Raw genomic sequence first — 23,731 nt, 5'->3', positions numbered from 1 at the left:
GTTGATGGCAAAGAGGGAAACTGAGGAAAAAAGAGACAGACAATTAAAAGGCCAGGAAGACAGATTAAGGGAAATAAACGACAGCATGAGGAAGAAATACCTACCTTTAATTGGGGTTCCTGAGGGTGCCGAAAGGGCCAGAGGGCCAGAATATGTATTTGAACAAAACATAGCTGAAAACTTTCCTAATCTGGGAAGGGAAACAGGCATTCAGATCCAGGAAATAGAGAGATCCCCCCCTAAAATCAATAAAAACCGTTCAACACCTCAACATTTAATAGTGAAGCTTGCAAATTCCAAAGATAAAGAGAAGATCCTTAAAGCAGCAAGAGACCAGAAATCCCTGACTTTTATGGGGAGGAGTATTAGCTTAACAGCAGACCTCTCCACAGAGACCTGGCAGGCCAGAAAGAGCTGGCAGGATATATTCAGGGTCCTAAAGGAGAAGAACAGGCAACCAAGAATCCTTTATCCAGCAAGGCTCTCATTCAAAATGGAAGGAGAGATAAAGAGCTTCCAAGACAGGCAGGAACTGAAAGAATATGTGAACTCCAAACCAGCTCTGCAAGAAATTTTAAGGGGGACTCTTAAAATTCCCCTTTAAGAAGAAGTTCAGTGCAACAATCTACAAAAACAAGGACTGCATAGATATCATGATGACACTAAACTCATATCTCTCAATAGTAACTCTGAACGTGAACGTGCTTAATGACCCCATCAAAAGGCGCAGGGTTTCAGACTGGATAAAAAAGCAGGACCCATCTATTTGCTCTCTACAAGAGACTCATCTTAGACAGAAGGACACCTACAACCTGAAAATAAAAGGTTGGAGAACCATTTACCATTCAAATTGTCCTCAAAAGAAAGCAGGGGTAGCCATCTTTATATCAGATAAACTAAAATTTACCCCAAAGACTGTAGTGAGAGATGAAGAGGGACACTATCTCATACTTAAAGGATCTATCCAACAAGAGGACTTAACAATCCTCAATATATATGCCCCGAATGTGGGAGCTGCCAAATATTTAAACCAATTAATAACCAAAGTGAAGAAATACTTAGATAATAATACACTTATACTTGGTGACTTCAATCTAGCTCTTTCTACCCTCGATAGGTCTTCTAAGCACAACATCTCCAAAGAAACGAGAACGTTAAATGATACACTGGACCAGATGGATTTCACAGATATCTACAGAAATTTACATCCAAACGCAACTGAATACACATTCTTCTCAAGGGCACATGGAACTTTCTCCAGAATAGACCACATACTGGGTCACAAATCGGGTCTGAACCGATACCAAAAGATTGGGATCATCCCCTGCATATTCTGAGACCATAATGCCTTGAAATTAGAACTAAATCACAACAAGAAGTTTGGAAGGACCTCAAACACGTGGAGGTTAAAGACCATCCTGCTACAAGATGAAAGGGTCAACCAGGATATTAAGGAAGAATTAAAAAGATTCATGGAAACTAATGAGAATGAAGATACAACCGTTCAAAATCTTTGGGATGCAGCAAAAGCAGTCCTGAGGGGGAAATACATCGCAATACAAGCATCCATTCAAAAATTGGAAAGAACTCAAATACAAAAGCTAACCTTACACCTAAAGGAGCTAGAGAAAAAACAGCAGATGGACCCTATGCCCAGCAGAAGAAGAGAGTAAATTAAAATTCGAGCAGAACTCAACGAAATCGAGACCAGAAGAACTGTGGAACAGATCAACAGAACCAGGAGTTGGTTCTTTGAGAGAATTAATAAGATAGATAAACCATTCGCCAACTTTATTAAAAAGAAGACAGAGAAGACTCGAATTAATAAAATCATGAATGAAAAAAAAATCATGAATGAGAAAGGAGAGATCACTACCAACACCAAGGAAATACAAACGATTTTAAAAACATATTATGAACAGCTATATGCCAATAAATTAGGCAATCAAGAAGAAATGGATGCATTCCTGGAAAGCCACACTACCAAAACTGGAACAGGAAGAAATAGAAAACCTGAACAGGCCAATAACCAGGGAGGAAATTGTAGCAGGCATCAAAAACCTCCCAAGACACAAGAGTCCTGGGCCAGATGGCTTCCCAGGGGAATTCTATATAATTTTTAAGGAAGAAATCATACCTATTCTACTAAAGCTGTTTGGAAAGATAGAAAGAGATGGAGGACTTCTGAATTCGTTCTATGAGGCCAGCATCACCTTAATTCCAAAACCAGACAAAGACTCCACCAAAAAGAATTACAGACCAATATCCCTGATGAACATGGATGCAAAAATTCTCAACAAGATACTAGCCAATAGGATCAACAGCACATTAAGAAAATTATTCACCATGACCAAGTAGGATTTATCCCTGGGACACAAGGCTGGTTCAACACTCGTAAAACAATCAGTGTGATTCATCATATCAGCAAGAGAAAAACCAAGAATCATATGATCCTCTCAATAGATGCAGAGAAAGCATTTGACAAAATTCAGCATCCATTCCTGATCAAAACTCTTCAGAGTGTAGGGATAAAGGGAGCTTTCCTCGACATCTTAAAAGTCATCTAGGAAAAGCCCACAGCAAATATCATTCTCAATGGGCAGCACTGGGAGCCTTTCCCCAAAGATCAGGAACAAGACAGGGATGTCCCCTTTCACCACTGCTATTCAACATCGTATTGGAAGTCCTAGCCTCAGCAGACAACAAAAAGACATTAAAGGCATTCAAATTGGCAAAGAAGAAGTCAAACTCTCCCTCTTTGCCGATGACATGATACTCTACATAGAAAATCCAAAAGCCTCCACCCCAAGATTGCTAGAACTCATACAGCAATTCGGTAGTGTGGCAGGATACAAAATCAATGCCTATAAATCAATGGCATTTCTATACACTAACAATGAGACTGAGGAAAGAGAAATTAAGGAGTCAATCCCATTTACAATTGCACCCAAAAGCATAAGATACTTAGGAATAAACCTAACCAAAGAGGTAAAGGATCTATATCCTAAAAACTATAGAACACTTCTGAAAGAAATTGAGGAAGACACAAAGAGATGGAAAAATATTCCATGCTCATGGATTGGAAGAATTCATATTGTAAAAATGTCAATGTTACCCAGGGCAATTTACACGTTTAATGCAATTCCTATCAAAATACCATGGACTTTGTCAGAGAGTTAGAACAAATTATTTTAAGATTTGTGTGGAATCAGAAAAGACCCCGAATAGCCAGGGGAATTTTTAAAAAGAAAACCATATCTGGGGGCATCACAATGCCAGATTTCAGGTTGTGGTCATCAAGACAGTGTGGTACTGGCACAAAAGCAGACACATAGATCAATGGAACAGAACAGAGAACCCAGCAGTGGACCCTGAACTTTATGGTCAAGTAATATTCGACAAAGGAGGAAAGACTATCCATTGGAAGAAAGACAGTCTCTTCAATAGATGGTGCTGGGAAAATTGGACATCCACATGCAGAAGAATGAAACTAGACCACTCTCTTTCACCATACACAAAGATAAACTCAAAATGGATGAAAGATCTAAATGTGAGACAGGATTCCATCAAAATCCTAGAGGAGAACACAGGCAACACCCTTTTTGAACTTGGCCACAGTAACTTCTTGCAAGATACATCCACGAAGGCAAAAGAAACAAAAGCAAAAATGAACTATTGGGACTTCATCAAGATAAGATGCTTTTGCACAGCAAAGGATACAGTCAACAAAACTAAAAGACAACCTACAGAATGGGAGAAGATATTTGCAAATGACGTATCAGATAAAGGGCTAGTTTCCAAGATCTATAAAGAACTTATTAAACTCAACACCAAAGAAACAAACAATCCAATCGTGAAATGGGCAAAAGACATGAAGAGAAATTTCACAGAGGAAGACATAGACATGGCCAACATGCACATGAGAAAATCCTGTGCATCACTTGCCATCAGGGAAATACAAATCAAAACCACAATGAGATACCACCTCACACCAGTGAGAATGGGGAAAATTAACAAGGCAGGAAACAACAATGTTGGAGAGGATGCGGAGAAAAGGGAACCCTCTTGCACTGTTGGTGGGAATGTGAGATGGTGCAGCCACTCTGGAAAACCGTGTGGAGGTTCCTCAAAGAGTTAAAAATAGACCTGCCCTACGACCCAGCAACTGCACTGTTGGGGATTTACCCCAAAGATTCAGATGCAATGAAACGCCGGGACACCTGCACCCCGATGTTTCTAGCAGCAATGGCCACAATAGCCAAACTGTGGAAGGAGCCTTGGTGTCCATCGAAAGATGAATGGATAAAGAAGATGTGGTTTATGTATACAATGGAATATTACTCAGCCATTAGAAACTACAAATACCCACCATTTGCTTCAACGTGGATGGAACTGGAGGGTATTATGCTGAGTGAAGTAAGTCCATCGGAGAAGGACAAACAGTGTACGTTCTCATTCATTTGGGGAATATAAATAATAGTGAAAGGGAATATAAGGGAAGGGAGAAGAAGAATATAAGGGTGGGACATATCAGAAAGGGAGACAGAACATATAGACTCCTAACTCTGGGAAATGAACTAGGGGTGGTGGAAGGGGACGAGGGCCGGGGGTGGGGTGAGTTGGTGACGGGCACTGAAGGGGACACTTGATGGGATGAGCACTGGGTGTTATTCTGTATGTTGGTAAATTGAACACCAAAAAAAATTAATTTATTAAAAAAAAAGCATCACAATTTTAGACTTCAAGCTATATTACAAAGGTGCGGCCATCAATACAGTATCTTACTGGTACAAAAACAGACACATAGATCAATGGAACAGAATGAAAAGCCCAGAAACAGACCCATAACTATATGGTTCAACAAAGCAGGAAAGAATACCCAATAGAAATAAGACAGTCTCTTCAACTAACAAGCAAAAGAATGAAACTGGACCTCTTTCTTTCTTTCTTTCTTTCTTTCTTTCTTTCTTTCTTTCTTTCTTTCTTTCTTTCTTTTCTTTCTTTCATTCTTTCTTTTCTCTCTCTCTCTCTCTCTTTGAAACTGGACCACTTTCTTATACAGTACACAAAAATAAATTCAAAATGGATGAAAGACATAAATGTGATATAGGAAACCAATCAAAATCCTAGAGAACACAGGTAGCAACCTCTTGGACATTGGCTGTCACAACGTCTTACTAGACACATCTGATGCAAGGGAAACAATAAAATTAACTACTAGGACTTCATCATGATAAAAAGCTGCTGCTCAGTGAAGGAAACAATCAACAAAACTAAAAGGCAACTTTTGGAATGGAGAGGATACTTGCAAATTACATATCTGCTAAAGGGATAGTATTTAAAATCCACAAAAAATATCAAACTGGGGATCCCTGGGTGGCTCAGCAGTTTAGCACCTGCCTTCGGCCCAGGTATGATCCTGGAGTCCTGGGATCAAGTCCCACATCAGGCTCCCTGCATGGAGCCTGCTTCTCCCTCTGCCTGTGTCTCTGCCTCTCTCTCTCTCTGTCTCTCTCTGTCTCTCATGAATAAATAAATAAAATATTTTTAAAAAACTTATCAAACTAAGCACCCAAGAAACAATACAGTTAAGAAATAGGCAAAAGATATAAAGAGACATTTTTCAAAAGAAAACATAAGGATAGCCAACAACACATAAAAAGATGCTCAACACATCACTCATTACCAGGGAAATACAAATCAAAACTACAATGACATTATCACCTCACACATGTAAGAATGACTAAAATTAACAGCAGAAAAAACCCCACAGGTGTTGGTAAGGATGTGGAAAAATGGTAACTCTTGTATTTTTGGTGAAAATGCAAAGTGGTGCAGCCACTCTGAAAAACAGAATGGAGTTTCCTCAAAAAGTGAAAAATGGACCTACCTACAACCCAGCAACTGCAATACTAGGTATTTACCCAAAGAGTACAAAATACTAATTCAAAAGAATACTTGCACCTTGATGTTTATAGCAGCATTATCTATATTAGCCAGATTATAGAAACAGGTCAAGTGTCCATTGACTGATGAATGGATAAAGAAGTTACGATATACATAGAGAATGGAATATTGCTCATGCATAATAAAGAATCAAATCTTGCTATTTGCAATGACATGGATGGAGCTAGAGTGTTTTGCTAAGTGAAATAAGCCAGTCAGAGAAAGACAAAAGCTCATGACCTCACTCATATGTAGAATTTAAGAAACAGAACAAATGAAGAATGAGGGGGGAAAAGAGAGGCAAACCAAGAAGCTGACTCTTAACCATAGAGGAGAAAATGATGGTTACCAGAGAAGAGGTAAGTGAGGGATGGGTATGGGATAAATAGGTGAAGGGATTAATGAGTGCATTTGTGTTAAGCACTGGGTATTGTATGGAAGTGTTGAATCACTATATGTACACCTAAAACTAGTGTCATATTGTATGTTAGTAAACTGGAATTTAAATAAAAACTTAAAAATAAAATGTAATTCTTTGCAATGACTTATATGCCTATGTTTAGAGGAACATTATTCACGGAAGCTGAAAGGTAGACATAACCCAAATGTTTACTAATTGGTCAGCAAATGAACAAAATGTGGTATTCTCATACAATGAAAAACCATTTGCCATTAAAAAGGAAAGAAACAATGGCATATGTTACAATGTGTACAAGCCTCAAACTCAATATGCTAAGTTGTATGTAAAGGCAAATCTATAAAGACAGAAAGTACATTACTGGTTGTCTGGAGCTGTGGGTGGGAATGGAGATCAACTTAAAACTGGGCATAAGGGCTCTTTATTGGATGATGGAAATGTTCTAAAATTGTATTGAGGTGATAGTTGTACAACTCTATAAATTTACTAAAAGCCATTGAATTGCACACCTAAAATGGATGTTTTCTATGGTATGAAAATCACAACTCAATAGATATTACACATATATCCTCCAATGACTTCTTACCATACTTAGAATTAAATCTAAATTCACAAAACCATCTGAACCCAAATTTTAAGCTGTTCCTACCCCTCCGTTCCTGTTTCTCCAGGAAAATAAATGACATGTCAAAAGGCTTGTGTAGAGGCAAGAGATTTTTAATGTAGTTGGTCAACTGAGGTACCCAGGAGGACTAGGGAGGGGGTTAATGATGAAACAAAACATGCAGACATGTTACCCTGGTGGTCAATTGCCTTTACTCTGTTCTTAGGATTAGTATCTATTGTTCTACCATCTATGCTCTGTCCAGTTACTGGGTAGTTTGGCTAAGATTAAATTTAGGGAAAATGTCCTTCCTTTCCCAAATCTACAGAGTAGACATCATGCTAACTTCCTCTTCCTTCTCTTCACATTTTTTCTATCAATCAAGTGGACAAAGAAAGTTTATTAAGCAAGTACCATTTACTCTAACAGTGTGCTGGATCCTGTGGGTTACTGATGAGTAGACCTCTTCCTTCAAATAAAATAACTGTGATCCAATACAGAAAATAGAACACATTTTAACTGTTATGGCTGAAGTGGAACTGGGACCTCCAGAGTCCTTATTCTCCAAATCCAACTCTGTCTGACTCTATGAGAGTGGCCATTGATAAACCTCTGTGGAACTCCCAGGGCTTCTCAGAACATTATTTCAAAGCCACCAATCAAATTCATCCTCTTCATTTCAGAGATGAAGAAACAAATGCCCAGATAGGGCAAAGAACTAGCCCAAGAGCATGCAGCTATGGTCCTTTGGGTCCTCTAAATGTACAGACTTACACATGAAGCAATTTAAAATATAGATAATTATACACACAAGAGCTTTCTAGAGAATGGCACAATGTTATACTTCTCTCTATAAACTCCCCATCATCCATCACACTGCTTTGGCCATAAGCAGGGCTCAGCAATTACATTTGGAGTGACAAAATGAAAGCAAATAGGTAGTAAGTTTAGGGTATTGACTGAAATTTCAGTAGCCTCAGAGAAAGAAAGACATTATCATGGGTGGGAAGGGTTGATTCATTTAGGCATCATTTATTGAGTCTATAAGTACCAGGAACTGAGAAGAAATCGGGTGTTCAGAAGAGTTCTGTTTAATAATAGCAGATGTATGTGTGTGTGTGTGTGTATGTGTGTGTGTGTGTGTGTATTATGTTCCAGCAACTGTGCTAGGCATCTTATATGTCATCTACTTTAATCCTTATCATGACCATATCAATGGGATGTTTAGCTTCATTTTTACAGATGAAAAATCTGAGGCTGAGATCACAAAGCCAAGAAGTAGAGACTCCATTGTAGTGAGCCTAATCAACTTTGCCATCATACCAAGGGACTTTTCTCATATGAAAGATCTCAAGCAGTAGAAAACAAGCCGACAGAGGTGAATTCTTGTCCCGGTGCAGTCACCAATTTTCGGGATGGAATAAGGCACATAATGGAACTTCCTGGAACCTTGGAAATTCTACCTGAGAAGTAAAACTCAGTATAACCTTGCACATAGGTCTTGGATGACTCCATGAGATAGAATCTGTGGTATATTTGGCCTTACAAGAGAGGAAAACATCCAAATCATTAAAGATGTGATTTTATGTGGAAAGTTTTATAAGGAAATCCTCCCAAGAGGCTGAAGTGCACATGGTGTGGTCAAAGAATCACAGGAAAACCACATCATACTTACTTAAGGTTTCCCACAATCACTGGGGCCATAGTTTTATTAAACTGTTGAACCAGGATATCTGACCTCCCTAGGTCACAGTCTATCCATACAGAATCCTGAGTCAAAACAAAAATATTCAGCTGGCTGACTTCTTTCCAATGGATTTTTACTGGCTAACATGGAGTAGGACGTATAGGGAGGAGAGGTTCTAGGGCAATAGAACATCCATTCATGGGCCGAACTTGGCAGGCTCATCCATCATCCAGCTCCAGAGGTGACTTAGCCCCAATACTCACACAACAAACAGGACAGGGCAGCTGGGATCTATAGGACTTGAGGATGCGCTGATCAAGTGAAGCCACTGGGTAGTGCAGATGTATGGAAACCTGCACAAATTTGTTGATGAGCTAAGTAAATGGTGAGAAGTGGACAGATCCAGAATATATTATATAGGTATACCTACCAGGTCAAACTAACTAATGCAGTGGTTTTTCAAGTGTGATCTCAGGACCACAAGTAACACTATTGCCTGAAACTTGATAGAAATGCATATGCTCAGGCTCCACCCGGGATCTACTGAATCAGAGATTCTGGAGATGGGACCCAAAAATCTGTTTCAATGGTCCTCCAGGTGGATTCTGATGCATAACCAGTGTACTACTGTTTGATAATCACTGTGATAATGTCTCAGATGTAGGGGGTCAGAGAGAGGGAGGAATGAAGAATGATTCCAGATTTTGAGTTCAGGAGACAATTACTATTGATGGGGCAGACTAGGAGTGGAGAATGTTGGGGTGGGAGTGGAACTGAAAGTTCTGCTGGAGCTTGAGATGCCAGTGACACATCCAGTAGGTATGGGTAAGTGGGAAGTTGGATATGTGAGTCTGGAACTCAGGGGAGAGATCAGAGCTATTCACCTTGATTCTAAGATCCTTGAGAACAGGTCTAATTTATCTTAATGGTCCCCAGAATATCCCAGTCCAGTGTATGGCTCAGAACAGGTGGTTGGTAAATGTTACTGAATTAAGAAAGGGGAACCAGTTTTTCCTGCCTTCTCTAGTCTAGTTAGAACAGTCCCTAAGTACCAAGTGTCTTTCCATCTAATATTTATTTGCTCATCTGGGAAAACAGAACAGGTACTGTCAGAAAATCAGGTTAGAACAGTTCTGTTTGAAGACTTTCTTACAGCTCACTAGCAAATGTCAACTCCTTCCCATTCTCTTTCCTGTGATCATCATTATTTGGCTTACTCATTCCTAAGGCCCAGAGGTACTGAATCTCCTGTAACTGGCTGTTGAGTGAGTACTGGGCTGTGTCAGTTTTCAAGCCAGGTGACAGAGGAGCCTGCCGAAGCTGCCACAGCAATGAGTGAATAAAGGGAGGAAGGGAAGGAAATATATGCCAATTCAAAACTTGATCATAAGGCATAAGTCTTACTGTGGGAACCCAAAAAGGTAGTGATCCATTTGGACTGGGGAAATTGAAAGGTTTTGGACAACAGGTGGGGTTTGTTCTGGGTCTTCTTTGAAGAACGAGTAGGACTTACGGCCTAGAATGAGGAAAAGGCATTCAATAAGGGATTAACATTGGCAAAGGCCTAGGGGTGTAAAAGTGTATGATAGAGCAGGGAACTTTCATGTAAATAAAGGATAGGTTGAATAAAAAGTAGTAGCAGATAAGATTGGAAAGGTGGGTGTGGGCCAGACTTGTGGGACAGAGGTGCATGAATGCAACAACTATAGGCAAATATCTGTTCATTAGAAATACAGTAAGAAATGGCCTACAGCAAGAAATGATTTTTATGTTGTGACCCAATACACACAAACACAGATAAAAACTTGAAACAAAAGTTTCTGAAAAGAATATTTACCATTTCTTATGCAATGTAGGCTGGTATTTCCTATCTTATTTTGATATTTAAATGTTTTACAGATGCTACTGGCAACTGATTAATTTATTTCATGAAACATGTGGTTTGTAACCTGTGTTTTGAAAAATACTGCTATAGGGACACTTGGGTGGCTCAGTGATTGAGCCTCTGCCTTTGGCTCAGGGTGTGATCCCGGAGTTCTGGGATCGAGTCCCACATCAGTCGGGGTCCCTGCATGGAGCCTGATTCTCCTCCCTCTGCCTATGTCTCTGCCTCTCTATCTCTCTCTGTGTCTCTCATGAATAAATAAATAAAACCTGTTTTTTAAAAAAGGAAAAATACTGCTATAGGCTGTGGGAAGTTGGCAAATATGTTTGAGGGATAACATAACACCAGTGCTTTAGGAAGACAGTTCTTATAGCAATGTGAATGGCATTGAAGACAGGGAAGGAGAAAAAAGACAAGAAAACAATTTCATAGGTAGAGTTATAAATATGCAGACAAGTCATGATGAAAACATAAAATGTGGCAGTTAGTGTGGAAGTGGAGAGTGGGGTAGGAATTTGAATTATAATGGTAAACATAGAAATAGTAGGATTTGCTAAGTGTCAGAGATGAGTCGTAAAAAAAGAAAGGGTAAGCAACACTGAAATATAGGTTTCAATTTGAGGTAACTATTCAGAAAATAATGGCATTAAACAAGAACCTGGACTGGTGTAGAGACAAAGTCATAAGAGCTGGCCAACTTAAGCAGCATTTGTGGAACAACCAGGTGGACAAGCCCAGTACAGTGTGGGATGTATTGGGCTAAAACTTGGAAGGAAGCTGGGGGGACAGAGATTGGGGATTTGAAGGTAATACCTGAAGCCATGGAAGTATAGTTGGTCACACAGAAGAATTTGTAAAGAAGGAAAGAGAGGACCCAGAGCAGAAACATTTAAGGGAAACTACTTCACATCACAAAACAGACATGCCTCTGAGATACTGTGTGTTCTGTTCCAGATCACTTCAATACAGTGAATATTGCAATAGAGAGCCAAATAATTTTTTGTTTCCCAGTGGATATAAAAGCTATGTTTACACTGTACTGTAGTCTATTATGTGATAGCATTATGTCTAAAAAAGATATACATAAATTTAAAAATACTTTATTGTTAGAAAACCTGTTAACCATTACATGACCTTTAAGTGAGTCCTAATCTTTTTGCTAGTAGAGGGTCTTCCCTTGATCTTGATGTTTACTGACCTATCAGGGTGATGATTGGCAAAGGATGGGGTTGCTGTGGCAATTTCTTAAAATAAGACAATGAAGTTTGCCATATCAATTGACTCTTCCTTTTGTGAATGATGTCTCTGTGGCATGTGATGATGCTTGATACCATTTTACCCACAGTTCTTTCAAAATTGGAGTCCTCTTTGACTCTCAAATACTGCTGCCTTATCAACCAATATTTACGTGCTATTCTAAATTTTGTTGTCATTTCGACAATCTTCACAGCATCTACACCTGGTGTCTATCTCAAGAAACCACTTTCTTTGCTCATCCATGAGAAGCAACTCTTCATCTCTTAAAAGTTTTATAATGAGATTGTAGCAATCCAGTCACATCTTCAGGTTCTACAACTAATTCCAGGTCTCTTGCTATTTTTACTACATCTATAAATACTTCTTTCACTAAAGTCTTGAACTCCTCCAAGTCACCCATGAGGGTACAATTAATTTCTTCCAAACTCCTGTCCATGTTGATATTTTGACTGCTTTCCATGAACCATGAGTGTTCTTTTTTTTTTAAGATCTTTAAAATTTATTTAATCATGAGAGACAGAGAGAGAGGCAGAGACATAGGCAGAGAGAGAAGCAGACTCCCTACAGGGAGCCTGATGTGGGACTCAATACCAGGACCTCAGGATCACAACCTGAGCTGAAGGCAGACACTCAACCACTAAGCCACCCAGCTGCCTCAAACCATGAGTGTTTTTAATGATATCTAGAATAGGGAACATTTTCCAGAAGGTTTTCAATTTACTTTGCCCAGATTCATCTAGGAATCACCATCTATGGCAGCTATGGCCTTACAAAGTGTATTATTTTTTTTTATTATTTTTTTAAATTGAAGTTTGATTTGCCAACATATAGTATAACACCCATCAAGTGCCCTCCTCAGTGCCCTTCACCCAGTTACTCCATCCCCCCACCTGCCTCCCCTTCCACTACCCTCTGTTCCTTTCCCAGAGTTAGGAGTCTCTCATGTTTTGTCACCCTAATTTTTCCCACTCATTTTCCTTCCTTTCCCTTATAATCCCTTTCACCATTTCTTATATTCCCCGTATGAGTGCAACCATATGATGATTGTCCTTCTCCGATTTTGTTTGCATAAAATGTATTTCTTAAAGGATGAAATTACTCCTTGATCCATAGGCTTCATAATGAATGCTGTGTTAGCAGGTATGGAAACATTAATTTTGTTGTTCATTTCCAGCAGAGCTCTTGGGTGACTGGATGCATTGTCAGTGAGTAGCAGTATTTTGAAAGGAATCATTTTGTTTTCAATAGTAGGACTCAACAGTAGGATTAAAATATTCAGTAAACCATGTTGTAAACAAATGTGCTCTTATCGAGGCTTTATTGTTCTGTTTATGGGCCATGGGCAAAATAGATTTAGGGTAATTCTTAAGGGCACTGGAATTTTCAGAATGGTAAATGGTCACCAGCTTAAAGTCAACTTTAAGTCACCAGCTGTATTAGCCCCTAACAAGGGTCAGCCTGTCCTTTGAAGCTTTGAAACTTCTCTCTAGCTATGAAAGTCCTAGAAGGCATCTACTTCCAATACAAAGCTACTCAATCTACATTGAAAATCTGTTGTTTAGTGTAGTCACCTTCATTTATTATCTTAGCTACATTTCTGGATAACTTGCTGCAGCTTTGTTAGTGCTTGCTGCTTCATCTTATACTTCTGCTTTATGGAGAAAGCTTCTTTCCTTAAACCTCATGAACCAGCCTCTGCTAACTTCACACTTTTCTTCTACAGCTTCCTCACCTCTCTCAGCCTTGACAGAAATGAAAAGTGTTAGGGCCTTGCTCTGGATTAGGCTTTGGCTTAAGGAAATGCTGTGGCTTGTTTTATCTTCTATCCAGATCACTAAAACTATCTCTGTATCAGCAATAAGGCTATTTTGCTTTCTTATTCACTGGAGCAGCACTTTCAACTTCCTTCAAGAACTTTTCCTCTGCACTCACAACTTAGTTAACTGTTTGGCACAAGAAGCCTAGCTTTTGGCCTATCTCAGCCTTTGACTTGATTTCCTCAGTAAGCTTAATAATTTAATTTCTAGCTTTTGATTTAAAGTGAGAGATGTGTTTCTCTCACATGAACACTTAGGGATCATCATAGGCTTATTAATTGGTCTATAGTCAATATTGATGTGTCTCATGGGATAGGAAGGTCAAGGAGTTAGAGATAGAAAAACTGCTGGTCAGTAGAGCAGTCAGAACAGACATTGTTTATTGATTAAGTCTACCATCTTATATGGGTGCAGTTCATGGCACTTTGAAACAATTGCAATAGTACATCAAAGATCACTGGCCACTGATCACCATAAAAATATGATAACAATGAAAAAGTTTGAATTATTACAAGAATTACCAAAATATGATATGGAGACATGAAATGAGCAAATGCTATAGGAAAAATGGCACCCAAAATCTTGCTTGATGACACAAGGGTTGACAAAAACTTTTAATTTGTTTAAAAAAATGCACTATCTGCAAAACACAATAAAATGAAGTATACCTGTGTATACTTACAAAATGTGTTTTCCTTTCTTAAGTGGGGAAAACTCATTGTGTATAGATACTTGTGCACCAGGACATGAGTGGATGTAATGTATGTGTATGAATGGAATGTGCATGTTAAGGAGATATTAGTATGCATTTGGGGAGCTGGTGAAGCGCTCTGGTTCGTTTAGTGGTGGCTGCACTCCTTTCCTCTGCCTCATGGCTTCTTTTCTTCCCTCTTTTCCACCTCCCTTCTTTTGTTCTATTCTCCTCTTCCCCTTCCTACATATCTGCAGCACCACTTGAAAGCCTAATGAATGGATTGGCAAAATAGACCAGTGTCAGATTTGGGGGCTGTGGTCTTAAACACACTATTGGGAGTGTGGGTGGGATTGGGAGGAAAGGCAGGGCTGGACAGATGGTCAGAGTCAGGACTGGGGAAATGGTCTGCGGTTGGAGGATCTATTCCTGAAACATTTCCCATTTCAAATCCTGCCATTGGTATGCATGACCACTGAATATGAATGTGTTTCTTTCTGGGCCTGGAGGTCCATCTAGCTTCCCGCTTATCTTAATTAGGCCTTCTGATGATGTTGCCGTCATCACTACTACTTCAGCTCAGAAGCAACATTTTATTATTTTTTAACAGAAATAGGCTGCTCTGATCATACCTTCCAGGGATTATCTTATCTCAGATAAGAGCAGTTGAAGAACTGTGCATAATAGTTAATGAGATTATCAGCATTTTTTTTATTTTTTTTTAACTTTTATTTATTTATGATAGTCACAGAGAGAGAGAGAGAGGCAGAGACACAGGCAGAGGGAGAAGCAGGCTCCATGCACCGGGAGCCCGACATGGGATTCGATCCCGGGTCTCCAGGATCGTGCCCCGGGCCAAAGGCAGGCGCCAAACCGCTGCGCCACCCAGGGATCCCAACATTTTTTAAAGATTTTATTTATTCATGAGAGAGAGAGAGAGAGAGAGAGAGAGAGGCAGAGACATAGGCAGAGGGAGAAGAAGGCTCCATGCAGGAAGCCCAGTGTAAGACTCAATCCTGGGACTCTGGGATCCCGTCCTGAGCCAAAGGCAGACAGACGCTCAACCGCTGAGCCACCCAGGTGTCTCAGATTATCAGTATTTGCTAAAATGTGTATGTCATGTGAAGAGGAGGATATATTCTTCCTTTCCTAGCTATATATCCATAGATAGATAACCTAACCTTTCTGAGCCTTGGTATCCTTACTGTAAAATGGGGATAATAATTCCTACCACAGATTTCCACTAAGAAGGTTAAATATAAATGAGCCAAGAACTCTGAAATTAGGTGATGGACAAATAAATGTTAGCTCCTTTCTCCAGTTCCTTCTACCCCTTTCTTTGCTCCCTCCTTCTCTCACCCACCCATACACGGTTACCTGTCCCATGTGTGAACATCAAATTGTATTTGTAGTAATTTCCCCACTTTAAATTCGTAAACCAAGTGATGTAACCTTTGTATATTACATTAAAATTGTCTAAAAAAATAAAATAAAATTGTCTAAAGAAAGCTAATTTAAATGACTTTGGGGGCATATGCATTTAGAATTGTTATGTCCTCTTGGTGGCTTGACCCTTTCTCATTATGTAATATCCATCTCTATTCTTGGAATGTTTTTTCATCTGAAATCTGTTTTACCTAACATTACCATAGCTGCTCCTGGTTTCTTTTAAAGTTTCCATTGCATCTTTTCCCCTCCTTTTACTTTCAGCTTACCTATATCATTATATTTCAAATGTATTTCTTTATAGACAGTATATGGTTGGATCTTTTTTATTTTAAATCCACTCTTGGGGGCGCCTGGGTGGCTCAGTCAGTTAAGCATTTGCCTTCAGCTCAGGTCATGATCCCAGGGTCCTGGGATCAAGCTCCCTGCTCAGGGGTAGTTTGCTTTTCCCTCTCCCTCTGCCTGCTGCTCCCCCTGCTTGTGCACTTACTCACTCTCTCACACACACTCTCTCTCTGTCAAATAAATAAATAAACTTTTAAAAAATCCATTCTTTTACATTGGTGTATTTAGACCATTTATATGCACACAATTACTGATATATTAAGGCTCAGCCTGCCATTTTACTTTGTTACCTGTTTGTTCTGTCTGGTTTTATTTTGTTGTTGTTGTTTTGCCTTGCTTTCCTGTGGGTGACTTGAACATTTTTTAAAATTCCATTTTTATTTATCTATAATGTTTTTGAGTGCATCTCTTTGTACAGCTTTTTTAGTGTTTCTTCTCATTATTACATTATGTATACGTAATTTATCACAGTCATCTGATGTCATCATTGTGTCAGTTCAAGTGAAATATACAAACCTCACCTTTTACATCACTTTACGCTGCCTTATTTGTGACATGAATGTATTAAATGTTTCCTCTACTTACACTAAGAACTGCATGAGACAGTGTGATAAATTTTGAACCAATAATCAAATGTAATTCAGATGACTCAAGAGGTAAAGACTTCTCTTGTAATTACTCATGTTTTTGCTCACTGTATTCTTCCCTACAAGAGTCCTTTTATTGTTTATTTTGTGTTTAAAGGACTTACTTTAATCATTCTTATAAGGTAGAATTTATCAATAGGAAGCTATTGATAAATTCCCTGATTCAATTCATTTTAGAATATCTTGGTTAATCCTTTTATTCATGCAGGATATTATCACTGGATATAGGATTTTGGATTTCATTCAAGATTCTCTTCTGTCAGGACTTGGAAAATGTGCCACTTTCTGCTAGGGCCTCTTCAGTGTCTGACGAAATGTCTGCTGTCTTCTAAAATTTTTCCCCTGAAGGTATAGGTAAAGTATTGTTTCTCTCTGATTGCTTTCTAGATCTTTTCCTTGCCCTTTGTTTTCAGAAGGCTGATTATGATGTGTCTTGGTGTGAATTTCTTCACATTTATCCTGATGGTGTTTATTTAGCTTGCTGAATCTGGAAGTTCATGTCCTTTGCTTAGTTTGTGAAGTTTTAGCCACTGTTTCTTCAAGTACTTTCCTAGTCCTGACATAAAGTGGACATAAATGTTAGATCATTTGTTATAGTCCCACAGGTCTGGACACTCTGGTTAATTCTTTTTTCTTATTTTTGGAATCTAATTTCCCTTTGGTTGGATTATGAAATTTCTAATGTTTGATGTTTAAGTTGTCTGGTATTTTTTTCCCTCTATCTTCTCCATCCTGCTGTAGAGCCCATCCATTTAGTTTGTATTACGTTTTTTGGCTTTGTGTTTTTTCAGTTCACAAATTTCTATTTGGTTCTCCTTTATGTTTTATATATCCTTGCTGAGACTTCTATTTATATGCTGAGATATTTTATTTTATCATTTGTTTTAAGTGTGTTGCAATCACTTAGTGAATCATTTTTATGAAAGCTGCTTTAAGATCTTTGTAAGATAATTCTACCATCTGTGTCATCTTAATGTTGACAAGGGTTTACTTTCTCTTGTCATTTAAATTTATAATCTTGGTATGGCAAGTAATTTTTCTAAAAATTAAATTTGGACAATGGATCTCTTTTAAACCTTTGGTTTTGCAGACCTGATGTATTCTTTTTGCAGGAAGTGAGTAGTATAAATCCAGGTTCTCCACCTGGTCTCTAGTTGACCTTCACGTTTACAAAGGGCTCTTTGTTACTGCTGATTGCTGATGGGAGTTCAGCCCTCTCTGTAGGCCTCTGATGTACCCCTCCCAGCTAGTAGTGGGAATGCCTGGTTTATATAGGTGAGGGTAGAGGCTCCCTATGAAGTCTCCATTGGGAGGGTACTTCCCTTTCTCCCAACTGTCCTTTCTTTTGGAGTTGGACAGAGGTTTCTTTAAAGTCCAGTAAGAGGGACACCTGGGTGGCTCAGCGGTTGAGCATCTGCCTTTGGCTCAGGGGGTGATCCCGGGGTCCTGGGATAAAGTTCTACAACGGGCTTCTTACATGGAGCCTGCTTCTCTCTCTGCCTATGTTTCTGCTTCTCTGTGTGTGTGTCTCTCTCATGAATAAATAAAATAAATAAAATCTTAAAAAGAAAATAAAGTCTAGTAAGAAAAAGATCTAGACTCTTCACTTGTAGGCCTAAGCTTCTTATTAGCTACATTGTTATTATGATAGCTGGCTTTCTGACACACCAAAGTATCTCACTCTTTTTGCAAAAGAATATTGCAACATAATCCCCCTCTCCAGCCTTTTGTAGACCCTCCATGAGATACAGTGGGAAAACCAGAGACTCTGCACACAAATTGGGTTCCTGTCAAAATCTGACATTTATTTTCAAGTTGTCAGGCTCTGGGAAAGTTAGTTAAATGTTCTGAGCTTCCATTTTCCCAGTTGTAAAAGAGGTGTAGGAAGCTCTCAGGGCTCTTGCTGAAATAAGCAATAGTGGGTCAATGAACTTGGCTCACCAGATGCTTAATAATTAATAGTCCCTTCCCTTTACACTTTACAGTCCTGCAAGGAGAGATGCAAACCTCCAAAGGACAAAAAAAGCTCAAGTGCTTCCCTACACATGTGAGTCTCACCCAAGACATTCACTCCAAGGGTTAAATCTCTTGGTCCAACGTCTTATTTCCTAAATAGACACACTTGACCTAAATATCCTTTTCCCCGAGTTCTGTGAAAACGCTAAAGGGAGACTGTCCAACCCAGGCCATCCTCAGAATTAGGGTGAAAACTGGAGCCAGCGAGGGAGGATGGTTCTGGAAAAGCAGAGTGGTTGAAGGAAAGCCGGGTGTCAGCCCAGTCAGTCCACTTCCTTGGCAATAGTGTGTTCTGAGCAAGGACAACATCATCACCTTGCCAAAGCTGCTCCTGGAAGGAAGGGGTCAGGAAGCCGGCAAATTCCCCTTTGCTGGCCTGTCCCTTCACCTCTGGCACCTTAGAGCTGCAGCTGAGCTCCCACCATCTGGCGCAGCCACTGCCTCCCCAGTCCCCACTGCTCCCATTCCCCTTTCAGAGCACCGGGTAGGAGAGGAAGACGGTGGTAAATTTGTGAATGCAAAAGTACATACGTGCGAGTGCTTTCCGGCCTACCAATCCCAGACTGCCGTATACTTCCGCACCCCCAGCAATTAGTCCCTGGAGGCCACCACCTGCCCCAATGCGCTGGACTTTGCTCTCAAAAGTCCAGCCTGAGCTCTAGGTCCTGAAGTTATCAGGAGACTGAAAAAAATCTCGCCTCTGAAAGAACAAGGAGCCACACAAAACACTAATAATAATAATAATAATAATAGATCCAAGAATGCTGTCCAACTCCCACCCCAAGATGAAAAAAGCTGTCTTGGAACCAACATCACCACCACCCGCCAAGGTCCACGCCCCAGCCCACCCCCACCCCCGGCACGGTCCTCCCCAACCTCCCGGTGTCTTCATCTGGCTTTCTCTCTGACATCTGGCGACAGGTTTCTCTTGGTCAATCTGCTGGCCTCAGTTCCAACACTTTGCAGCCTCCCTCCCATCGTTGAATTCCGTGAATGGGTTCCTTTCCCGCCCCTCTCCACAAGTAGCTTAACAATAGATACTTTCCATTGGTAACTCAGCTCTTTCCCGCAGCGGGGGATTTTGGGGGCTTCGAGGGGGTCTAAGGGGCGCTGCAATGTTCACTTACCTGATCTCTTTAATGCTTTCCAATTTGCACATGATTTCTTGCTCATCTGCCATGCTCTTCACTCCCAATTTCACGTCCCGAGAAATGTACAAATACAAACCCAGGCATACAATAGACACAACGTAACCACCGCCTCCGGGCATTGGGCTCTGAGCCTGTGCGGTAGGGATTCGGAGCAGGCCTGGGAGCTGTAGTCCGCAGCTCCAGGACCAGCCATGAAGCCCGGGGACCAAAGGGACTACAACTCCCAGAAGGCCATGCGAGACATGCCTGTTTCTCTTCCTGCAGTTACATTATTAATCAATTTGTCACAGATAATTGTGTCAAAGGTTGTGAGGTGTTCAAGGGAACGAGGATATTCGTCTGGCCCGTGCGGAAAAAAATGGGAAAAAATGCCTTCTGAGGAAGGCAACCGGAGAGATAAGAGATGTACTCACACCCTTCCCGGGGCCCTTATGCCTACCCACTCCCAAAAGGTAACAAGGACTCGCTAATTAGTGGACTCGTTCGGGCTGGAGGGAAACCCTGCGGAAGAACTCTCTTTTGACATGTTGAGTGTTTCGGAGGCTGCCTGGGAATTAGTGGCTTTGGCATTTAGATGTAGATGAGGGGGGTGTGGTTAGAGAAGAGGCAGAGGACTTAGGAGGGAGCAGCTGCTAAAAGCTGGGGAAATGGGAGAGTGACCTAGTTCTTTCCAGCCTAAAAACAGTTAACAGAGTTCAGATTTTGCCAGTCATTGAAGGAGGTACCGGGGAGGGGGTCACTGGGTGAGGCAAAATAAATAAAAAGAATCCTTGGCTTTGAGGAGCATAAGAGACTGTAAGGTGACCCATTAATTACAGTGCTGTGTTCTATCATAAATACAGGAATAGATAAGCTGTAACCTCAGCAGAGAAGATGTACATAGGTCTCAAAAGGCGACTGAGAATTTGGCAGACCATTGGTGAGGATGGACTTTCCAGGAAAAGGCACAACACATATTGAAAGGACAAGTGGGCCATAGTGTCTGAGGTATAAAGTTCATATATGGCATGTGGAGGTGGGAAAGAGAAGCAGGAAAAGTATGTAGAAAAGGTAGGTTGGAGCCAGAATGTGAAAGACCTTGAATATCACAATAAAGAATTTGGACTTAATCATATAGCCTTTAAAGGCTTATTGTGAGTACTCAATGAAAACATCCCCAGCAGTGCAGAATACAGAGCTTGATATTTTTTAGGTGCTAGAGAAAAGTTAGTACAATATAAATATCAGGACATTCTGGATGTCCACACTGATTTTTTTTAAGATTTTATTTATTTATTCATGAGAGACACACAGAGAGAGAGAGAGAGAGAGAGAGAGAGAGAGAGGCACAGGGAGCAGCAGGCTCCATGGAGGGAGCCCGATGTGGTACTTAATCCCAGGTCTCCAGGATCATGCCCTGGGCTGAAGGCAGGTGCTTAAACTGCTGAGCCACCCAGGTGCCCTGTCCACACTGATTTTAAGAGTTCTCTAGGGAAAAAAACTGAAGTCATTCTCTTCATTGGATCCCAAACATACCTTTCACAACTAGGAAATTATCTGTGCTGTCTACTCTAATACTTTTTAAAAAAATTTTTATTGGAGTTCAATTTGCCAACATATAGCATAACACCGAGTGCTCATCCCACCAAATGCCCCCCTCAGTGCCCATCACCACAACCCCCCCGCCCACCTCCTCTTCCACTACCCCTTGTTCATTTCCCAGAGTTAGGTGACTCTCATGTTTTGTCACCCTCACTGATATTTTCACTGATTTTCTTCCCTTTCCCTTGATTCCCTTTCACTAATTTTATATTCCCCAAATGCATGAGACCATATGATGTTTGTCCTTTTCCGATTGACTTATTTCACTCAGCATAATACCCTCCAGATCCATCCACATCAAAGCAAATGGTGGGTATTTGTCATTTCTAATGGCTGAGTAATATTCCACTGTATACATATAACACATCTTCTTTATCCATTCATCTTTAGTTGGACACTGAGGCTCCTTCCACAGTTTGGCTATTGTGGACATTGCTGCTAGAAGCATCGGGGTGTAGGTGTCCCGGCGTTTCACTGCATCTGTATCTTTGGGGTAAATTCCTAGCAGTGCAATTGCTGGGTCATAGGGCAGATCTATTTTTAACTCTTTGAGGAACCTCCACACAGTTTTCCAGAGTGGCTGCACCATCTCACATTCCCACCAACAGTGCAAGAGGGTTCCCTTGTCTCCGCATCCTCTCCAACATTTATTGTTTCCTTTCTTGTTAGTTTTCCCCATTCTCACTGGTGTGTGAGGTGGTATCTCATTGTGGTTTTGATTTGTATTTCCCTGATGGCAAGTGATGCAGAGCATTTTCTCATGTGCATGTTGGCCATGTCTATGTCTTCCTCTGTGAGATTTCTGTTCATGTCTTTTGCCCATTTCATGATTGGATTGTTTGTTCCTTTGTTGTTGAGTTTAATTAAGTTCTTTATAGATCTTGGAAACTAGCCCTTTATCTGATACGTCATTTGCAAATATCTTCTCCCATTCTGTAGGTTGTCTTTTAGTTTTGTTGACTGTATCCTTTGCTGTGCAAAAGCTTCTTATCTTGATGAAGTCTCAACAGTTCATTTTTGCTCTTGTGTTTCTTTTGCCTTCGTGGATGTATCTTGCAAGAAATTACTGTGGCAGAGTTCAAGAAGGGTGTTGCCTGTATTCTCCTCTAGGATTTTGATGGAATCTTGTCTCACATTTAGATCTTTCATCCATTTTGAGTTTATCTTTGTGTATGGTGAAAGAGAGTGGTCTAGTTTCATTCTTCTGCATGTGGATGTCCAATTGTCCCAGCACCATTTATTGAAGAGGCTGTCTTTCTTCCAGTGGATAGTCTTTCCTCCTTTGTTGAATATTAGTTGACCATAGAGCTGAGGGTCCACTTCTGGATTCTCTATTCTGTTCCATTGATCTATGTGTCTGCTTTTGTGCCAGTACCACACTGTGTTGATGACCACAGCTTTGTAGTACAACCTGAAATCTGGCATTGTGATGCCCCCAGCTATGGTTTTCATTTTAAAATTCCCCTGAGTATTTGGGGTCTTTTCTGATTCCACACAAATCTTAAAATAATTTGTTCTAACTCTCTGAAAAAAGTCCATGGTATTTTGATAGGGATTGCATTAAACGTAACATTGGGTAACATTGACATTTTCAGAATATGAATTCTTCCAATCCATGAGCATGGAATATTTTTCCATCTCTTTGTGTCTTCCTCAATTTCTTTCAGAGTGTTCTATAGTTTTTAGGGTATAGATCCTTTACCACTTTGGTTAGGTTTATTCCTAGGTATCCTATGCTTTTGGGTGCAATTGTAAATGGGATTGACTCCTTAATTTCTCTTTCTTCAGTCTCATTGTTAGTGTATAGAAATGCCACTGACTTCTGGGCATGGATTTTGTATCCTGCCACACTGCCAAATTGCTGTATGAGTTCTCGCACTCTTGGAGTGGAGAATTTTGGGTTTTCTATGTACAGTATCATGTCATCGGCAAAGAGGGAAAGTTTGACTTCTTCTTTGCCAATTTGAATGCCTTTAATGTCTTTTTGTTGACTGATTGCTGAGGCTAGGCCTTCCAGTACTCTGTTGAATAGCAGTGGTGAGAGTGGACATCCCTGTCTTGTTCCTGATCTTAGGGGAAAGGCTCCCAGTGCTTCCCCATTGAGAATGATATTTGCTGTGGGCTTTTCGTAGATGACTTTTAAGATGTTGAGGAATGTTCCCTCTATCCCTACACTCTGAAGAGTTTTGATCAGGAATGGGTGCTGTATTTTGTCAAATGCTTTCTCTGCATCTAATGAG

General features: G+C 40.2%; 1 protein-coding gene across 3 annotated transcripts in view; it reads right to left on the bottom strand.

Moving 5' to 3' along the window:
- ZC4H2 (zinc finger C4H2-type containing) overlaps positions 1-20,122 on the bottom strand; it is a 61,746-nt gene extending 41,624 nt beyond the window's left edge. The window contains exons 1-2 of one of the 3 annotated variants that reach the window (XM_077887399.1): positions 19,887-20,026; positions 19,291-19,459 (exon numbers count right to left, since the gene is read on the bottom strand). Coding sequence is in view for 2 of the 3 variants with exons in the window: in XM_077887400.1 (XP_077743526.1) it covers positions 19,887-20,029 (143 nt within the window). In the remaining variant the exon portion in view is untranslated. Of the gene's footprint in view, positions 1-19,290; positions 19,460-19,886 lie in introns of all 3 variants that reach the window. The other 2 variants (XM_077887400.1, XM_077887397.1) reach the window with 2 other exon arrangements.
- Positions 20,123-23,731: the final 3,609 nt, after the last annotated feature.

This window comes from Canis aureus, chromosome X, assembly GCF_053574225.1.
Source record: "Canis aureus isolate CA01 chromosome X, VMU_Caureus_v.1.0, whole genome shotgun sequence".
NCBI lineage: Eukaryota > Metazoa > Chordata > Mammalia > Carnivora > Canidae > Canis > Canis aureus.
The sequence above is the reverse complement of the archived record's forward strand: the minus strand, read 5'-3'. Positions and strand labels throughout refer to the sequence as shown.